Source organism: Rhinolophus hipposideros, assembly GCF_964194185.1.
Source record: "Rhinolophus hipposideros genome assembly, chromosome: 3".
Taxonomy (NCBI): domain Eukaryota; kingdom Metazoa; phylum Chordata; class Mammalia; order Chiroptera; family Rhinolophidae; genus Rhinolophus; species Rhinolophus hipposideros.
This window is the reverse complement of record NC_138049.1, coordinates 92,160,191-92,176,670: the sequence shown is the minus strand read 5'-3', so window position 1 is coordinate 92,176,670 and position 16,480 is coordinate 92,160,191. Positions and strand designations below refer to the sequence as shown.

The following is a 16,480-nucleotide window of genomic DNA, read 5'->3' as shown; positions in this document are numbered from 1 at the left end:
ACAAAAGGACAAAAAGACTTGCCTAATAAAGCATATGAAGTTAGTGGAAAAGTTGGGATAAAAACCCAGATATCCTAGCTCTCTGGAGTATTCCTTTCATTTCACGATTTCTCATCTTACTATCTTTACTATTATAATAAAATATAATAACTTTACAAACAAACAAAACATAACAAAACAAACTCCCTCTTGACAGAGCAAATATCTTAAGTATACATTTATAGGTCTATCGCTATGTTTCAGATAGCAGAAAAGTTTCTTTTAGAATACTTTAGGGACTTGAATTGCAGGAATACTGAACAGTAACCATTCACCAGCCTTCCTAGAGTCTGCACTCACATGGTCTAGGACTGATTTATGTGATCAAAAATCACTGAGAGAGGAGAAAAGTGTGTGCCGCAGGGTCTGGACTTTTCCCTCATTGTGGATTTCAGTGTTCTTATTATTTCTTTAAGAAGTAAATACACTATCTGATTTTGTAGAGCCTATGCTAAAATTCAGCATCACCAGAGAACAGGTTTTCTCCTTACTTAAATGGAATATAAAATTCTATATATTATAGACTTTTCCTGATAAATCTTTCCATTACCTAACTAGATTGCCACGACTTTTAGAAAAAGCCCTACTAGGCTGTAAGATACCTAATTTTTCAATCTTGAATGACTCATGTCTCATTTGTGATTCATGATTCTTATAAATCTTATAAATCTTATATTATTTCAAGGCCCCCAAAACATAATAAGTATAAATGGTTCAAATCTAGACTCATCTTTATCACTGGTGAAAAAAATTTTCATATAGTTCTTTGGGAAAAAGAGAAACACTTTGTTAACAAAACGAACATGCATTTAAAGATGATATGCAAAATCCAGAGGGACTTCCAATTTCCTGAAGCCAAGGGCTGTTTTGTATTCATCGTTGAATCCACTGCATTTAACACACCAGGTTAACCACTAAAACTTGATGACACTTAATTGAGCATTTGCTATGTGCTATTAGCATTAGGTATGTTCTATTACATTCAAAACACAATTCTTTGAAGATGATACAATTATTATCCTTATTTTATACAAGAGGAAACTGAGGCTTAGTGAGGCGAACTAACTTAACAGGGCCACAGTGAAGTTAGGTTTCCAGATAAAGAAATTTGATTTCAGTACCTATGATAAGAATCTACTTTGCAGTGTTGTTCTCAACAATGTTCGTTAAGGTGAAAACAAAAAGGGCCACCTACAAAAGGCCTACTACACTCTGGCATCCTTTTCATTTAATTATAAAACTGTCATTTAGAGCTGATTTCTACCTGGGGAGTGAAAAGCAATGACTTCACAGCTGAAGCGCTGTTGCTCATGTCAGTTCACCACCTAGAGGCGATTATTACAGCTCACCTCCAAATTTCTGCATGTAGGGATTGTATTATATCTGACAGAACTCTTTTGTAGTACCGCAGTTATCACCATTATCCTCTCTTTTCTGATAAGCTCCATCAGTTTTGTTGCTGAGCCATCACTCACTTTTCTTTCCAGACTTGATCTTCTCTTTTGCAAGAACACACACACACACACACACACACACAGACACACACACACACACACACACTACTCATATACTACTTTCTAGACAATTTATGTATGTCTGGGAGGAAATTTACAAGAGGGGACAATCTTGACAGAAGATGTTCATAAATTTTTTTTCACCAGAGATGAAAAAATTAGAGGACACATTTTTAAGTGGCAGCAGGATGGTTTTAGTTTATATAGAGGTGGGGAAATGGAGCATATTCTCTGCACAAACTTTGAAATGAATTAATAAAGTTTAATAAAGAACTTCTTTGAGATTAGAACATACCAGTGGTTCTCAGAATCCTCATCCCTTGATATTCCCTCTTTATCATCAACAACTTGAGATTGCCCGTAAATATGAGCCATAAAATTTAGTTTGAGAATTTTGAAGGTTTTGAGTCTGCTTAAATCGGTACCCCCAAATCCCTGACCTATAATTTTTGAAGCAGCTGAGCAGAGAAGTGCCATATTGGGTACTTTTAAAATACATCGACAGCATTAAACTCCCCAACATAAATGAGAAATTGGCATGGCCAGCCCATTATTTCCTGAAAAGCCCAAGAAGGTAAAACAGTCACCACCCCAAGTAAATTTTCCCATAATCCCACAGAGGCACCAAGGCAAAATTAAAACAGATATCCATCTGAGAATTCAAGAAATATACTACCTTGCCCCAAACCGGAAAGAATCCAATTACCACAAGGATGGATAGTTACCCATGGCGAAGAAGGGGATTCCCAGCAGGGTGGAGTTGTACTTCCCATCGGTGACAAAGAAGATCCCTGCTGCGGTGACGATGGAGATGCACACGGTGAGCACCCCAATGAGGCCAAGGAAGGGCTTGCTGCGCAAACAGTCCTTCATGGAGCTGGAGAGGGTGGCTGTGGTCAGTATTAGCACGAGGCTCACCAGGACCTTGCTCCTGGCCAGGATGCTGGTCTTATGAAAGTCTCTCCAGAGGCTAAAAGATGCTAAAGAGTAGAGCTGGAGGTCCTGGCGCTCCTCCTGGAGCTTCCTCATCAGCTTACAGAACTCATTCTCCCACTTCTCCCCTATGAGGTCCTGGGTGGCCGAGCCATAGGTCTGGAGGTAGTAGGTGATTTGAATGGCTCTGGCTGACTTGACCCGCTGGTCCTTGCTGTTTGGCACTTCCACTACCCCGCCCAGTTGGTGTCCAATAAAACTGTTCCTCCCATCCTTGAAAACAGAAAAGGGGAGACTTCAGTTACCAGAGAGATGCACATTCTGGAGAACAGTTTCTGACTCTAAGTGAAGGAGAACAAGGAAAGCAGAGATAGGCTTAAGCAATTGTGGAACTGATGTGGGTGGAGTGACATGTTAGGATTTTATGTTCCACCTTTTAGAGTCACAAGGGATACCATGCAAGATGATTAGGATTAGAAAAGATGCAAAGAGTATTATGAAGCTCTGCAAGTCTTGCCACATGCATAGGAAATGTACATAAATATTATTTTGATCTCATTCATACTCTCATTCCCAGCATTCCCTTCTGTAACAATCCACTGTAACTCCTTTATGCAGGATCACGTTTACAATTCAGTTTCGATTGAAAGTGAAGAATGGCATGAGTTAACAACATTTGAAAAGTTCAAGTAATTATTTATTTAATAACTGTAAGCTAAACTTTCTAGGGTTAACACACACACCTACACAAACAGAAACACAAACACCTACAAACATTACAAACATCCATACTCATTCTTCATATTCTGGGCGTACAAGTATGTATCGCAGAGTAAGTAGAAGAAAATATGGTGGATTTTTTTTGTTTGTTTTTGTTTTTTACAATTAATCTCATAGTGTTGAAATGTTTTTTATAGATGATGTGAGCACCTAGTTCACTCCTTACAATTTTCTTTCCAGACTCTTGCCTCAGTCATAGGTTGTCGTTTTCCACACAGAAGACAGTGGATGAATCCCCCAAATGAGACTGATAAGATTTCTGGTGGGGTTGTCAAAAGTCCTCTCAATCTCAGAGTTTCACATACAGTTGAGTATACACGATCATAAGAGGAGGATATTTATAAGAGAACCAACCCTTCCCCTTTAAAGCACACAGACGGTACACACAGAGTTGCCTAAACAGGTTAGAGCAGTAATATTCTCAACCCGTGTGCCTTAACACTTTGAAGGAAAGCCATTGCCAAATTTTAAACCATTTGGATATTTTCTTTTTGCCACACTGCTATTTACTCTAATAGCAACAGTGGTCAGATGGAATATTGAACCCAGTAGCAATTTGCAGGGTGGAGGATTGCATGGAAAATGTGCCGCAGGTACTGAGTGAGATATAGGCACGGAGGTAAATTTATGCCATGAATAAATTATGTGTTTGTGAGATCAGGCAAGACATTCATCTCATGAGGATATGAAAGAGTAGGGTCAGAGCAGAAAACAATTATTTCTACAAGGGTAGTACGGGAAGGCAACAAACAGTGTGATAATCCTGGTTGTTTTCACAAAACTGTGAGGTTTTAAATACTCAAGGAGACACGTGTAACAATTATTGTGGACTTGTTTAGTCCACACACCTATATCTGAGGTACTTGTTTATATTTGTATTTTTAACAGGCTCTGAAAGCAACCCTAATACTCGAGAGTGTGTGGCAAACACAAAAAAGTTCGAGAAATGTATGGAGAGTATAAATGCTATTCATAGGATCATCGAAAATTGAAAACGAGACATTTCATTGGCACTCCACGTACCATTTTTTTCCCCTACATGTTCAATAAAAACAATCTTTCTATTTAACTCAACCTGACAGACTGTAAATGAACAATATATTTGTAAATAAGAATTAGATTTGAGGTTTTGTTTTGTTTTGTTTTCCCTTTGCTTGGTATATCTTCTACTTCCAAGCCATCTTCTTTCCTTATAAAAATCAAACTAAAATTCCAGCTGTAGGTTCCCAAGGCTCTCTCTTGATGAAACCCCATTGGGTTGTCCAATGAGTTGCAAGAGCAAAGGTAGATATCTTTGAGGAAGGACTGGGAATCCTGTCCTGGCACTAAGAAATTCTGGAATATGGTTTCCACTCTTCCAGTCCAGACACATTGCTTCTCAATTAGGCTTGTTTATTTTTGTTTTTAGCTTGGTATAATTTTTAGGTCCACCCTTAAAATTAGAGAATTCTTTGAAATCTCGTCTGTGATGTTGACTTGTGCTTTTGATCATTTGAAAGAGACAGTATTTTAAAACCTATATTTATTCACTTAAGAATGTGCAGTTCCATCTGTCTTTACTCATTTCCATAATCAAAAAGATTTCTCAGGGATCTTTAGCAGCGGAACAAAAATTTATGCATCCCTCAGGCCTCATTTGGAGATTACAGAGGATCAAAGAAGGTGCTGATAATATGTCTGGGCAAAAGTAAAAATTTTAAAGAAGGCAAAATATAGATTATTAAATAACTGATCTTCATTGGCTTTGGCTAACTGTTCACCCCTCCTTTTGAGGTTGTCTAATTTTCATTTTTTACAAAAATGACTTCATAAAATATGTGCTTCCATTCCATTATATTCAAATCAATGTAACAAATAGAATGAGTTGCTCTCTCTTTGTCTGTTTTGTTTTACTCCACAAACCAAAGGAAAATAAACAAGGTCTTTGGATGTCCTTGAATCGAAAACTCTATTGAATGGTCCACGTTTGAGACAAGCCATTGGCTCAGTAATTCTCGTCAGTACAGTCCTTTTGTACTTTATCTGTAAGGGGAAAATTCTACTGTTTTGTAAGGGATGATAGAGGGTTCTTTAGTTCCCCAAACTAGCCAATTCATAGATGTTTCTATGTCAGAGACAGAGAAAGAATATAACATATTGTAATTATCCTCTGGACTTGTAAAAAGATGGGATTAATGGAGAGAGTACTTAACCAGGAGTCATGTGACCTGGGTTCCTGTGTGCCTCTCATACTAAGAAACTCTTGTCTGGTTCATTTCCCCTTCTAGGTTTTTGTTTTCTCATCTATAAAATGAACAGATATGAGTATATGAGTAAATGTTTATGTGATATAGAAGACAGTTTTCAGCTCTATTATTCTATGAAAATATCATCTATGAAGTCACTCCGAAGAGATCTAAATGTCAGAATGATATAATTATAACTAATAGAGCCATAAATTTATTATTTTTACATCTGGATACAATTTTACCAATCACAGGGTAGAACTATTTTGTTTAATAGATGAGCAAACTTAAAGACTCAGAGACGACAAACCTTCCAGTCAAAGGGATGAACCCAGAGTTCCAACTCAGTTTTTCTGATTCCAAATCCAGTACCCTCTAGAATCCTATGGGGGTGATTTCAGGGAAGCCACATTGGCTTCCACTCCCCACTAAATGCTCCTTATCATTATAACTATTTCACATGTGGACCCCCCTTTTCCAACATTTTCCTCTCTACTAAACCAATTGTCTCCCATTTAACACATATGTAAATTTAATTTCCTACTTTCCCAATGAAACCTCCTACACAAATTCTGATATTCCTTTAAATGCAAAAATCACTTTAATGCCTCAATGAAGATAAATCTTAAAATAAAAATATGACAAGATGGTAACATATTACTTTCAATGCTCTCCTATTTCAATGTTTCACTGTACTGAACTGTCGTCATTAACATGAGATGAATTGAATTCCCTAACTCATATCCTTATGTCCACTTTAGCTCTTCCTCAATATGGTCTCCCTATTAAAGCCAGACATATTTGCTCAATTTGAAATGAGATTACACCGTTTCTGCATTTAAAACCTTCTGCTGGCTTCCACTCGCACTGGGAATAAAGAAAGAACACTTTACCAGGCCTACAAGGGCCTGCATGCTCCATTGCTGGTTGAGCCCTCAGACCTTGTCTCTTACTATTTTTCCCACATGATCTGTGCTCCAGCTTTTTTCCCTGGCCTTTCTTCCTACTCCTTGAAAACACCAAGTTAGTTTTTACCTCATGGCCTTTGCACCTGCCATCCCCTCTGCCTGGAATGCTTTCCCCATTCTTCTTATGGCCAGGGATACGTCCTCAGGGAGATCTTAGCTTAAAAGAGAGCTTTTGGATCACATGGTCTAAACTAGACACCTCTTTGTCCACAAACACTCCGGATTTTATCTTCTTCTTTTAATGATTTCTATGCAAAGTGATTTTTATGTAATCATTTAATAGTTCCTTTTCTGTCTCCTCCACTAGAATGTGTGCTCATCGAGAACTGGCATTTTTCCTTATCTTGCTCACTGATAATTTCCATGCATCTAGAACAAAGCCTGATACATAATAAACACTTCATAGTATTTAACTCAGTGAGTTCACTGTGAGGTATATATAACTAATCATATATAATTTTTTAGAGACTACTTTGCTAAGAAAAGGAAATATAAGAGACAGCTCAAAGTATCTGAAGACAGTAAGATTTCAAATGAAGAGAGTTGTACATAGAAATTAGAGGATGGTACAAAAGAAAATAAACTCATCTTTTCTTTCAATCTGCTTAGTCTAGTGTAACATTTCCCCCAAATACATTTCCTTTTCTATTTCCATTGCACACCAAACATGTGCAATAAGCTAGTCAATGGATAGGGGAACTTAGTGAGTACCTAGAAAAAGGATTTGTATGCACTATAGCTGAGGTTAAGAACAACACAAGATGTTCTAGGGAACTGAAGGAAGAGATGGGAATTGAGGCTAGAGAAGAAAGCAGGGCCTCTTCTCAAAGTGCCATGAAAGCCTTATTAAGGAGTTGGAATTATTTGTCCTGCAACAGGAAACCACTGGTGAGTTTTAAGCAGAGGAATAACGCGATTTACTTTTGAAGCACTCACTTTCAATCATGATTTAGGGAGTAGGGGTGATTCTGCAGATCTCAGTTAAGAAGTCCATGCAATGTTTCTGGTTTTTGATGCAGCATTAAAAAATGTCAGCTGAGTCAGTCTTTGGTAGGTAAATTGTCTCAAGGTGAGTGAATAGAATTATAGGTCATAATGGTATCTCACAGCCATGAAGCATCTCATCACATTATCTCCCCAGGAGCAATAATGCCAGGGTAAAAAAAAAAAAAATCTTGGGTTCATCAGGTCTTATTTAGTTTACAGTTACTGCTTTGTAGCTCTTAAAGTTACTCCCACCCAAACCACACCTCTAGAGTCCAAAAGGAAATTGAACTCAGAGATAAGATCAAATAATCAATTCTTTAAAAGATACTAGAAGAAGGAAACATTAATGTCATGAAAAATTGTGCAGAAAAAATTTACTTGATGATGCTTTGAAATTATAGGGGAGTAAATGTCATATCTGCTGATAAAAGTGAATTGGCATCCTAAAATGATTAACCATAGAGCTGGGAGGACTATGGGTGGAGCTGGGTCCCTTGTTAACTCTCTAGTACTGATTTCCTGTTAAACTTTGTGGTAACTTCCGGGTGAGGGATTCTTGTTTGTACCATGTTTTCTCGAAAATAAGACTGGGTCTTATATTAAATTTTGCACCAAAAGTTACATTATGGCTTATGTTCAGGGGATGTCATCCTGAAAACTCATGCTAGGGCTTATTTTCTGGTTAGGTCTTATTTTGGGGAAACATGGTAGTGAGGCCATCTTGGGAAGGTGCTTCTTCTTTTTGCACGTGGGTGGCTAGTTGGAACACCGGCCAGGAAGTATGCACTCACACACTCCTTGGTGGTTTTCTTTCTTTTTCTTTTTCTGAATAAAACACTCTTTTCAAATATATGGTGATGGAAGGAGAACTGACGCTGGGTGGTGAACACACAATGGGATTTATAGATGATGTAATACAGAATTGTACACCTGAAATCTATGTAAATTTACTAACAATTGTCACCCCAATAAATTAAAAAAATATTAAAACAAAAAACCCCACTCTTTTGGTGGACTACCTGGAAAATTATTTGTCCAGTCGACACTGCTTAATAAATGTGCTCAGTTGACATTGGATACTTTCTGTGACTGCATGCACAGAAAACATCATGTAGTCACAGAAAGTATCTAATGTCATTAGGAAACACAGCTCCTATCCAAGACAATTGTAATTCAGATTTCATTGATTTTTGATCTGATTTCAGATATCATTGTCCTGCGAGGACAATGGAAACTTTTAGATGGTCAGTTGTCTTTTAGTATTGAAAAGAATATCTTCCTATGTATGATAGATAGTGACATTTCTGAAGGAATGGTAAGGTGTTTTTTTTGTCTTTGTTTTGTTTTTTGTTTGTTTAAACAAGACATTCCCTCATACTTATTTCCTAAATTAATCTGTTTTATTCTAAGTATCAAGTATACACACAAACCGTGTGTAAATAAAATCATCAACTATCTTGCATTTCCTCTCCAGAGCTTCATGTTTAGTAGAAACAAGCAAATATTGAGAAAGCAAGTTCCGACAAGATATTTAGTTAAAAGGAAAATCAAAAGTCAGTTTCAAATTAAGTCTTTTAAAGCATTAAAATGTCCTAATAAAGAATAAATTAAATTTCTTATGCATAGTACTAAGCTACTAGGAGAGTGCAGTCATGAATTTTTTATTTTTATTTTTTCAAAAAGGAAGGGAAAAAAATAAGGTTTCTGTGTTGTTGAAATGCTATAAGAAGTTTAGCCAACCAGAGTATGAAATAAGTTTAACAAAGCACTCCAGCATATAAATTAGCTGAGACTGAGTTGGAAATTTTTACCATATGTGGCAGACGTGGTTCCAAGATTTAAGAACTTTATTTGCATTATCCTAGGTTAACTGTTCCAGTCATTTTGTCAGGAAGTGCTCTACTGGAGTAACCTCTAATCACCAATGAGGACATAAAGGCTGAAGGGGAGCAGAGTTTGCCACCCCGATTATGCCTCTTAGGGATGTTATTTTAAGCTGGTTATTTTTAAGACCCAGAAGTCTCAGGAAGAATCTTTGACCTTCCCCCTAACTGCCTAAAAGAATTTTAGAAGGGCTGTTCTGGGAAGGAACTAGCACCATAGACACCTGTAGTTTAATCTCATCTGTGTGTGGTAGACTGGGAGGAACCTAGCAAGGCCCTTCATCCAAGTTCTCTCTGTCTTACATTGTCTCTAGATGATCCAGCAAACATGTTTACTAAACATTAACTCTTTCATCTCCCTGTGAATTGCCTTATTCCTTTTTGAAGTCCCAGACCCCTATGTCCTTTACCTTAGTCCAGGTAAAAGGACGTCTATCTATCTATCTATCTATCTATCTATCTATCTATCTATCTATCTATCTATCTATCATCTTTCTATCTATCTATCATCTTTCTATCTATCTATCTTTCTATCATCCATCTATCTATTTATCATCTATCATCGATAGATATACACACACAGCAGGTCCTCGAATAATGTTTCCTTATAATATTGGTGAGAAACAAACATTGATTCCTGGCTGGGACCACTGTCTGTGGAGTTTGCATGTTCTCCCTAAACCTGGTTGGGTTTTCTCTGGGGAATCCAGTTTCCTCCCACATTCCAAAGATGTGCAATTGTCTACATGGTTCCAGTCTGAGTAAGTGTGGGTGTGAATGGCCCTGTGATGGAAGGGCGTCCTGTCCAGAGTGGGTACCCGCCTGGAGTCTTGAGCTGCCTGGAGAAGCTCTAGTCACCTGACATCCTGAACTGGGTTGGAAAATCATTAGTTTACATATTTTTATTAATTTTTCTTAAATGTGTATAGAGCTCACATTTAAGTCAATGATTAATATTAGAAGTATTTTGGGTCTTTATTTAGAAGATTGGTGATGTTTTTGTGACCAGAAATATGCCATAGGAACTTAAATCTTGCTTATATCAATTAGCCTATGGTAAAATTGGTTTTGTTAGGTCATTTCACTTAAAGTTGCCGTTTCTAGGAACCTGTTAAGTGAGGACTTACTGCCTTATTGCCTTTGGAATTCTTCATGCTTATGTGAACTCCTTGTGTGTCTATATTAAATTTGATTTTCTCCTGTTAACCGGCCTTATGTCATTTTAATTATTAAACCAGCTATAAGAACCATGAAGGGAAGGGGGTAATTTTCCTCCCCAACAGGCCAAGTTATATAGCTCCTAAGTGGCACAGCTGATCACTTGATTCTTGTTTCTGATTCCAGTGCTCATACTCTTAACACTGCTGCACAGATGTCTGCATAATTTATGGATAGACTTGGATGACAGGAAGTCCAACGTAGCAGCATGTACACAGACTCAAGAGTTCAATTGTCTCATTTAGAGTCCCAGCATCAACACTGACAAGCTGTGCAAGTCTCTTAAGCTCTGGACATCAGTTTTATTATTGGTTAAAGAAAAAATCAGAAGGCATCGTGAGGATCAAGTGTGCTAATACACAAAATATTTAGAGTAGTGCTCGGAAAGTATTGGATATGATTCTTATTAATACGAGTATGTGATAAAGTAACTATATGAATGATACTCTTTCTTCACTTAGCCATCTGAGCTTATTTCACATTTCTCAGCAAATGTCTGTTAACAAGGCACAAGAGCCAGACACCTGGCTGCAAGTTCCAGTTCTGCTACTGTACGCATACAGCACAGCGACAGAGGACATAGTGCTTGATTTCTCTGAATTCTGACTCCTTCATTCCGACATATAAATTTTAGCTTATATTATCTCAAAAGGTTTTCTTAGCTCTGTATTTAACGATGCATCTGTGGTAAAGTCATTAGCCACTACAAAATGAGCTAGAGTTTGCCATAACGTGGTGGGAGGGGGTGTGGGAGGTTAGGGGGGGAAGCAATAAGAAGGAGAAATGCAGATGACCCATGTTCATTTCCATAGAAACAAGAAGCTTTTTATCTTTTTTTTTTCATCTGGATGCAGTAGCTTTTCCTCTTCTTTCTGTGAATAATTTCCAGAGAGAATTCTGCTCAAAATTCTCTGGAAAAAAATCAAGAATTTTCCCTATTTTGCCTATGTAAATCATCTCTCAGTAGCCCGGATGAATTAATTTATTTCCTAGACAGTAAAATTCATTTTATATTCAGATCTCTATTTCATGAGTATCCTCTCCACTGTATTGGCTTGCTTATTACATAATAGGATAAATATTTGCAATTTCTCCTTTATGTGTGTAAAATCTTTACACAAATTTATCAACAACATGTGGAGGTCGAGTTGACATCTACATTAAATGTACGCCATATAACAATGACATTTTTGTTTCTCTGTAAGTTGTATTTGTGATCCAATACCAAAGATTTCCATAAGAAGCAAGATTACTGTTTTGTGTGAGTTTTCTTACAAAAGGATCACAATGACCACTCATGCGCAAGTATTCCTTATCAAAGGACATTTATCTCTGAGGCTGTTCTACACAAAGGAAGACCACACAGCCCCCTCCTGGGAGCATTTGAGGAATGCAGAAAGGCCCTAAGTAGCCTGCCCCCTTTGGGAGAGGGATTAAAAGTTCTCCCAGTATAACCTTTCTTTTGGGTTAAGAAATTCTCTCCAGTAAAAACTAATTTATAACCACATGCTATACAAGGAGTGTGACACCAGGGCCAATAGCCCCTCTGAGTGGAAAAATAGATCAGACTGACAACTTACAGAGGCAAATCTCAGAATAGAGCTCAGAACATCTTGACAGACATGGGAAAGTTAGGGCAGATCAAAAGCCTAGGTACTGCAGGTACCTACATGGGGCACTAGTGTGGTGAATTCGTGGGGTGCCCTAGGACCTGAAACACAGGTGGGAATAGGCAAGAAGAGCAGTCATTCATTCACACAAGAAATATTCAGTGAGCACATGCTCAGTGTCTTTGTGTCAACCAGCTATTAAAGATAGAGTGGTGAACTTTATTCAGAAGCTACAGTTCTTATCTTCAAAGAGCCTATGGCTCTGGGTAGAGTGGGAGGGTGGGGGAAGATAAGTAGGCAGGCAGGCATTTTTTAAAAAAAATTATATAAACACTATGGTACTGGTTAACACAAGATGTTAAGGGAGAACTAAAAAGGAATCAAACAGCCTCGCAGGGACTAAGAAGGATTTCCAAAGATGGTAACATCTTAGCTGAGACCCAAAGCATGAGCAACAATTATCCAAGTGATGATGGGGGATTTGGTTGGTGGACATGGGGAGGAGTGGTCTTCTAAGCAGAGAGAAGAGCATGTACCTAGGCGTAGGAAGAAGAGTAAGCATGTTGTGTTCCTGGGACTTTGAGAATTATGAAATATACAATGGGGGCTAGGAGGGGTGATACACAGATGGGTTCTGGTAGTGAGTATGGAGAGCTGCACACTCAAAAGCTGTCTTTGACTGCACTGTGAAAAATGAACTTTAAGTGTGTCTTGGGGAAGGAGATGGTTACTAGAGAGAGGGCATGGGATCATATTTTGCCTTTCTCATTGCTTTGTGTAAGTCAAGACTTACCTAACTGATTGTATGAGCATCAAAAAAGGATTTTTCAGATCTTATGAAATGCATACTATTTTGAAAATAAATTTTTTTCACACCTGGGCCTTTTTGCAAAGTAGCACTTCTGGAATGCTGAGCGATTCTTGGAGAAAAGCTTACTTCCCAGAGGTGCAAGGTGGTTGAAAGTGATCTATTTATTGTGATGAGTCCTATAAATCCAATAGATTAAAACAATATCTGTGTTGAGTGTCTGGGAAGGTAAATTGTTAGTCTACATGTAGAAAACAAGGACAAACAAATGGAATAGAAAGTCTCTTCCTTGGAAGAGTTAATACTTTTGTTATAGAAACAAAGTACATAAATAATATGGCCAAAAATAAGAAATAAGAAAATAAAGCAGCCTAGAGCATTACAACACAGAAGACATTGCTGAAGAGAATCAAAATAATTGCTGAGGGCTGCAGAATTATTTACATATGGCATGAGCTCAACCATGCAAAAATAAATATGCACATATAGATATTCAAAGGAAATCATCAAAATTTTAACATTGGCTTTTATTTGATATATAAAATTATAGGTTATGTCTGCTTTCTTGGTTAGTTAAGCTATTTTATACTATATTTTTTAGCTGAGATCTAAAGCATGAGCAACAATTATTCAAGTGATGATGGGGGATTTGATTGGTGGACATGCTACCTAGCTGTTTCTGCTGCTCTCTTGATTTTCCTCTCTTTCTCTCTGTCTCCCCTCTGCTCTCTGACCTCTCTCCTTGCTTTCCTCCTCTTCTTCCTCCCATCTCTGTCCTTCCTTTATTTGCAAGACAACTACCTCAAAGCCATGGTGAGGGATAATTATTGAACTATGTCAGTAAAATATTAGATAAAGAATGCAAGGCTCACTTAAGTCCATTTTGTCTTCACCAAATTACCTTTTCTTTTTAATCCCTAAAAGGACAGACATGCTTTGAAAGTATCATGTGTGATATACATTCTAATGAGATCCGTTCAACTGTTCTCTACTACTACCAAGCTATTCAGCCTCTAAGATATTAAAATAATTGAAAGCTTTTTGATAAAGCTAAGAAAATAGCTACTCTCCTATCTTGCAGCTCCATGTGGGAGTTAAATATTACTTTTCTCAGCACAGGAGATGAGGGTATAAAGGTTCACCTTTGCAAATGTGCTAACATTATCTGTGTTGATGTGACATATTTTGTCAAGTGTATGGGCTAATCTTTGTATGAAACTGTATGTTCTTGTGTGGCTAGCAAAGGAGCATCTGTATGCCTTTGGGAGCTAAAAAATCAAAAATTAATATAACTTTTAAGATACACCTAAATGAAAAATTAACTCAAAAGCAAAGTACCTGTTTTGTTATTTTTGCTTGATAATTTAACTTACTACAAAAGATTATCCAAAAATCTCTAAAGATTTAGAAAATAATTTTCTCTTTATTTCTTGAAAGGAAAAACACAGCCTCTCTCATTGTCTTTGTTTATAGCTAATATAATCATAACAATATTAAAGCTAATTTAAGTGATATGTAATAATTGTGGACTTTAGCTTTAGTAAGGTAGGTAAAATTTCATGTTATTTCATTATTTAGATAAAAACAGTTCATATAACACACACACGTGTGCGTGTTCTTAGTTTATTCCTCAGTGAGGTTTTTAAATTAATAATATTCTTTAATTAAAATATTTTATTTGATCACATATCCCCATTTTTAGTTTGGAACACATGATTACCTTAATAAGTTAGGTGGTAGTAAGTTAAAATGAGTAAAAGAAACTTGATGAATTATCCCAAAAGGTTTTGAAAATTGATTTAGATTTTTATGCCATTGGGAAAAAATATTAATACAATAAAAATATATATAAAATATAATATATAATATATATATAAAATAAATATATATAATAAAAAATATAATAAAAAATATAATGAAAAGTAATCATCACTCTGAATTCACTATTCAAAATTAGGCCAGTTTTAAGCAGGCCAACCCACATTCCAGCCTTTGGGAATTTAATTGCCTTCACTGCCTAAACACGATTGCTGCTTCTTCCAGCCACACATAAATATCACTCTTAGCTGTGTCAGTTCTGATATCACCTAGTCTTATTTCATGGAGCTTGGAGACAAGTCTTCTAATCAAAATTGCACTCCTATTTTAGGCTGGGTTCAATTTACTTCTGAATATTTTAAAATAGTGCCAAGTTTCAGCAGCCCCATTTCTCATAATTTGACAATCAATATATTTTTTCTTCAACAAATCACTACCTTTCTTTTCAAAGGACAAAACTTTGAAAATTCTCAGAGAATTCTTCCAAACCTGTTCTTAAGAAGTGTTAAGAAACACACTGAGATCTCATCCCCATTCTTCATGGGAAAGATGTACAGTGAATATTAGAGGTCACATGACCTCATTGCCATGGCAGTGATGTCAAAACCATTTTGGCATCATCTCAGGCCATATGGCTAGGTATAGCAGTTAGGCTTTAAAGTTCAGAGAACTTGGGCTTGAGTTCTAATTTGGCCGCTTATAACTGCTGTGACTTTTGGAAAGTTACTTAGATTTTCTGAGCTTCTTTCTTTAGTTATGAAATGGGACTGTTTAGATCATGAGCTTTATTATAAAAAAAATAAGTTTGATAATATTTGAAGAGGGATGGCACCCTGTGCATTATTTTGTAAGGTCTCTATCAACAGTTACTATCTAATTGCAAAATAATGATTGAGTTATTCAGCTATCTTAAAACAAAATAAAAACAGACGATGGCCCGTGGAAGTGAAAACATTCCCTCAAACCTCAGCCTACACTACAAATATGGAAAGTATCCAGGGTTCCAAAGTAGGGTCTTTTTAGCTAAAAGGGGGAACAAACTCTCTGTTCCAGTCCTGGGGGCATCCACTCTATGTGTAATCTAGAGGTTACTCCCAGCTCAGTGCAGTTTTAGGACACAGATTTTATCTGGTATATTTCGGGGAAATCTACAATTGCTGATTCAAGTTCCCCTGTAGTATTCTCCAAATGACCATCTGGACATAGGTTTTCTCTAACTCAAAAAAATAATTCATTATCAGAGCAAATTTCTGGGACAACTGACCTCATGGACTTTACCCTCTTTCACTGTAGGCTTCCCAGGGTTCAATGGGTTCAGGAACTGAGTCAAGACTGTGTGTCAGCACTGCCATCTGCTTTTACTCTAGGCACCAAAGAAAGGAAGCTTCTAGTTGTAGCAAATTTCATGGTGGAAAGAGGGTTTTGTGGCATTCTCTGCAGCCAGCATTATGATGGAAGTAAGAACCAAACCTTTGGTTTCCAAAACACAGAGCTCCCTACTCCCCAAAAGGTCCTGTAACTGAAAGTTCCTGGTGAAATCATGAAGGATCCTCACATAGCTTCCCTATTTTATCATATGTCTTTAAATGTCATATATAACATGGCGGCATGCAAAAGCCAGATGAGGTGATTCTGCACTCATATGGTTTCATTTTGTGTTTTTTGATCTATCATCTGATCACCCTACTGGATTGCTC

General features: G+C 37.1%; 1 protein-coding gene across 2 annotated transcripts in view; it reads right to left on the bottom strand.

Moving 5' to 3' along the window:
* The window catches only part of PTCHD4 (patched domain containing 4), a gene marked incomplete at its 5' end in the record, with an annotated part of 184,294 nt that overhangs the window by 126,183 nt on the left and 41,631 nt on the right, over nt 1-16,480 (bottom strand). For both annotated transcript variants that reach the window (XM_081044407.1, XM_081044406.1), the window contains one exon: nt 2,279-2,759. In XM_081044407.1, coding sequence (XP_080900533.1) covers nt 2,279-2,759 — 481 coding nt within the window. The remainder of the gene's footprint in view (nt 1-2,278; nt 2,760-16,480) is intronic.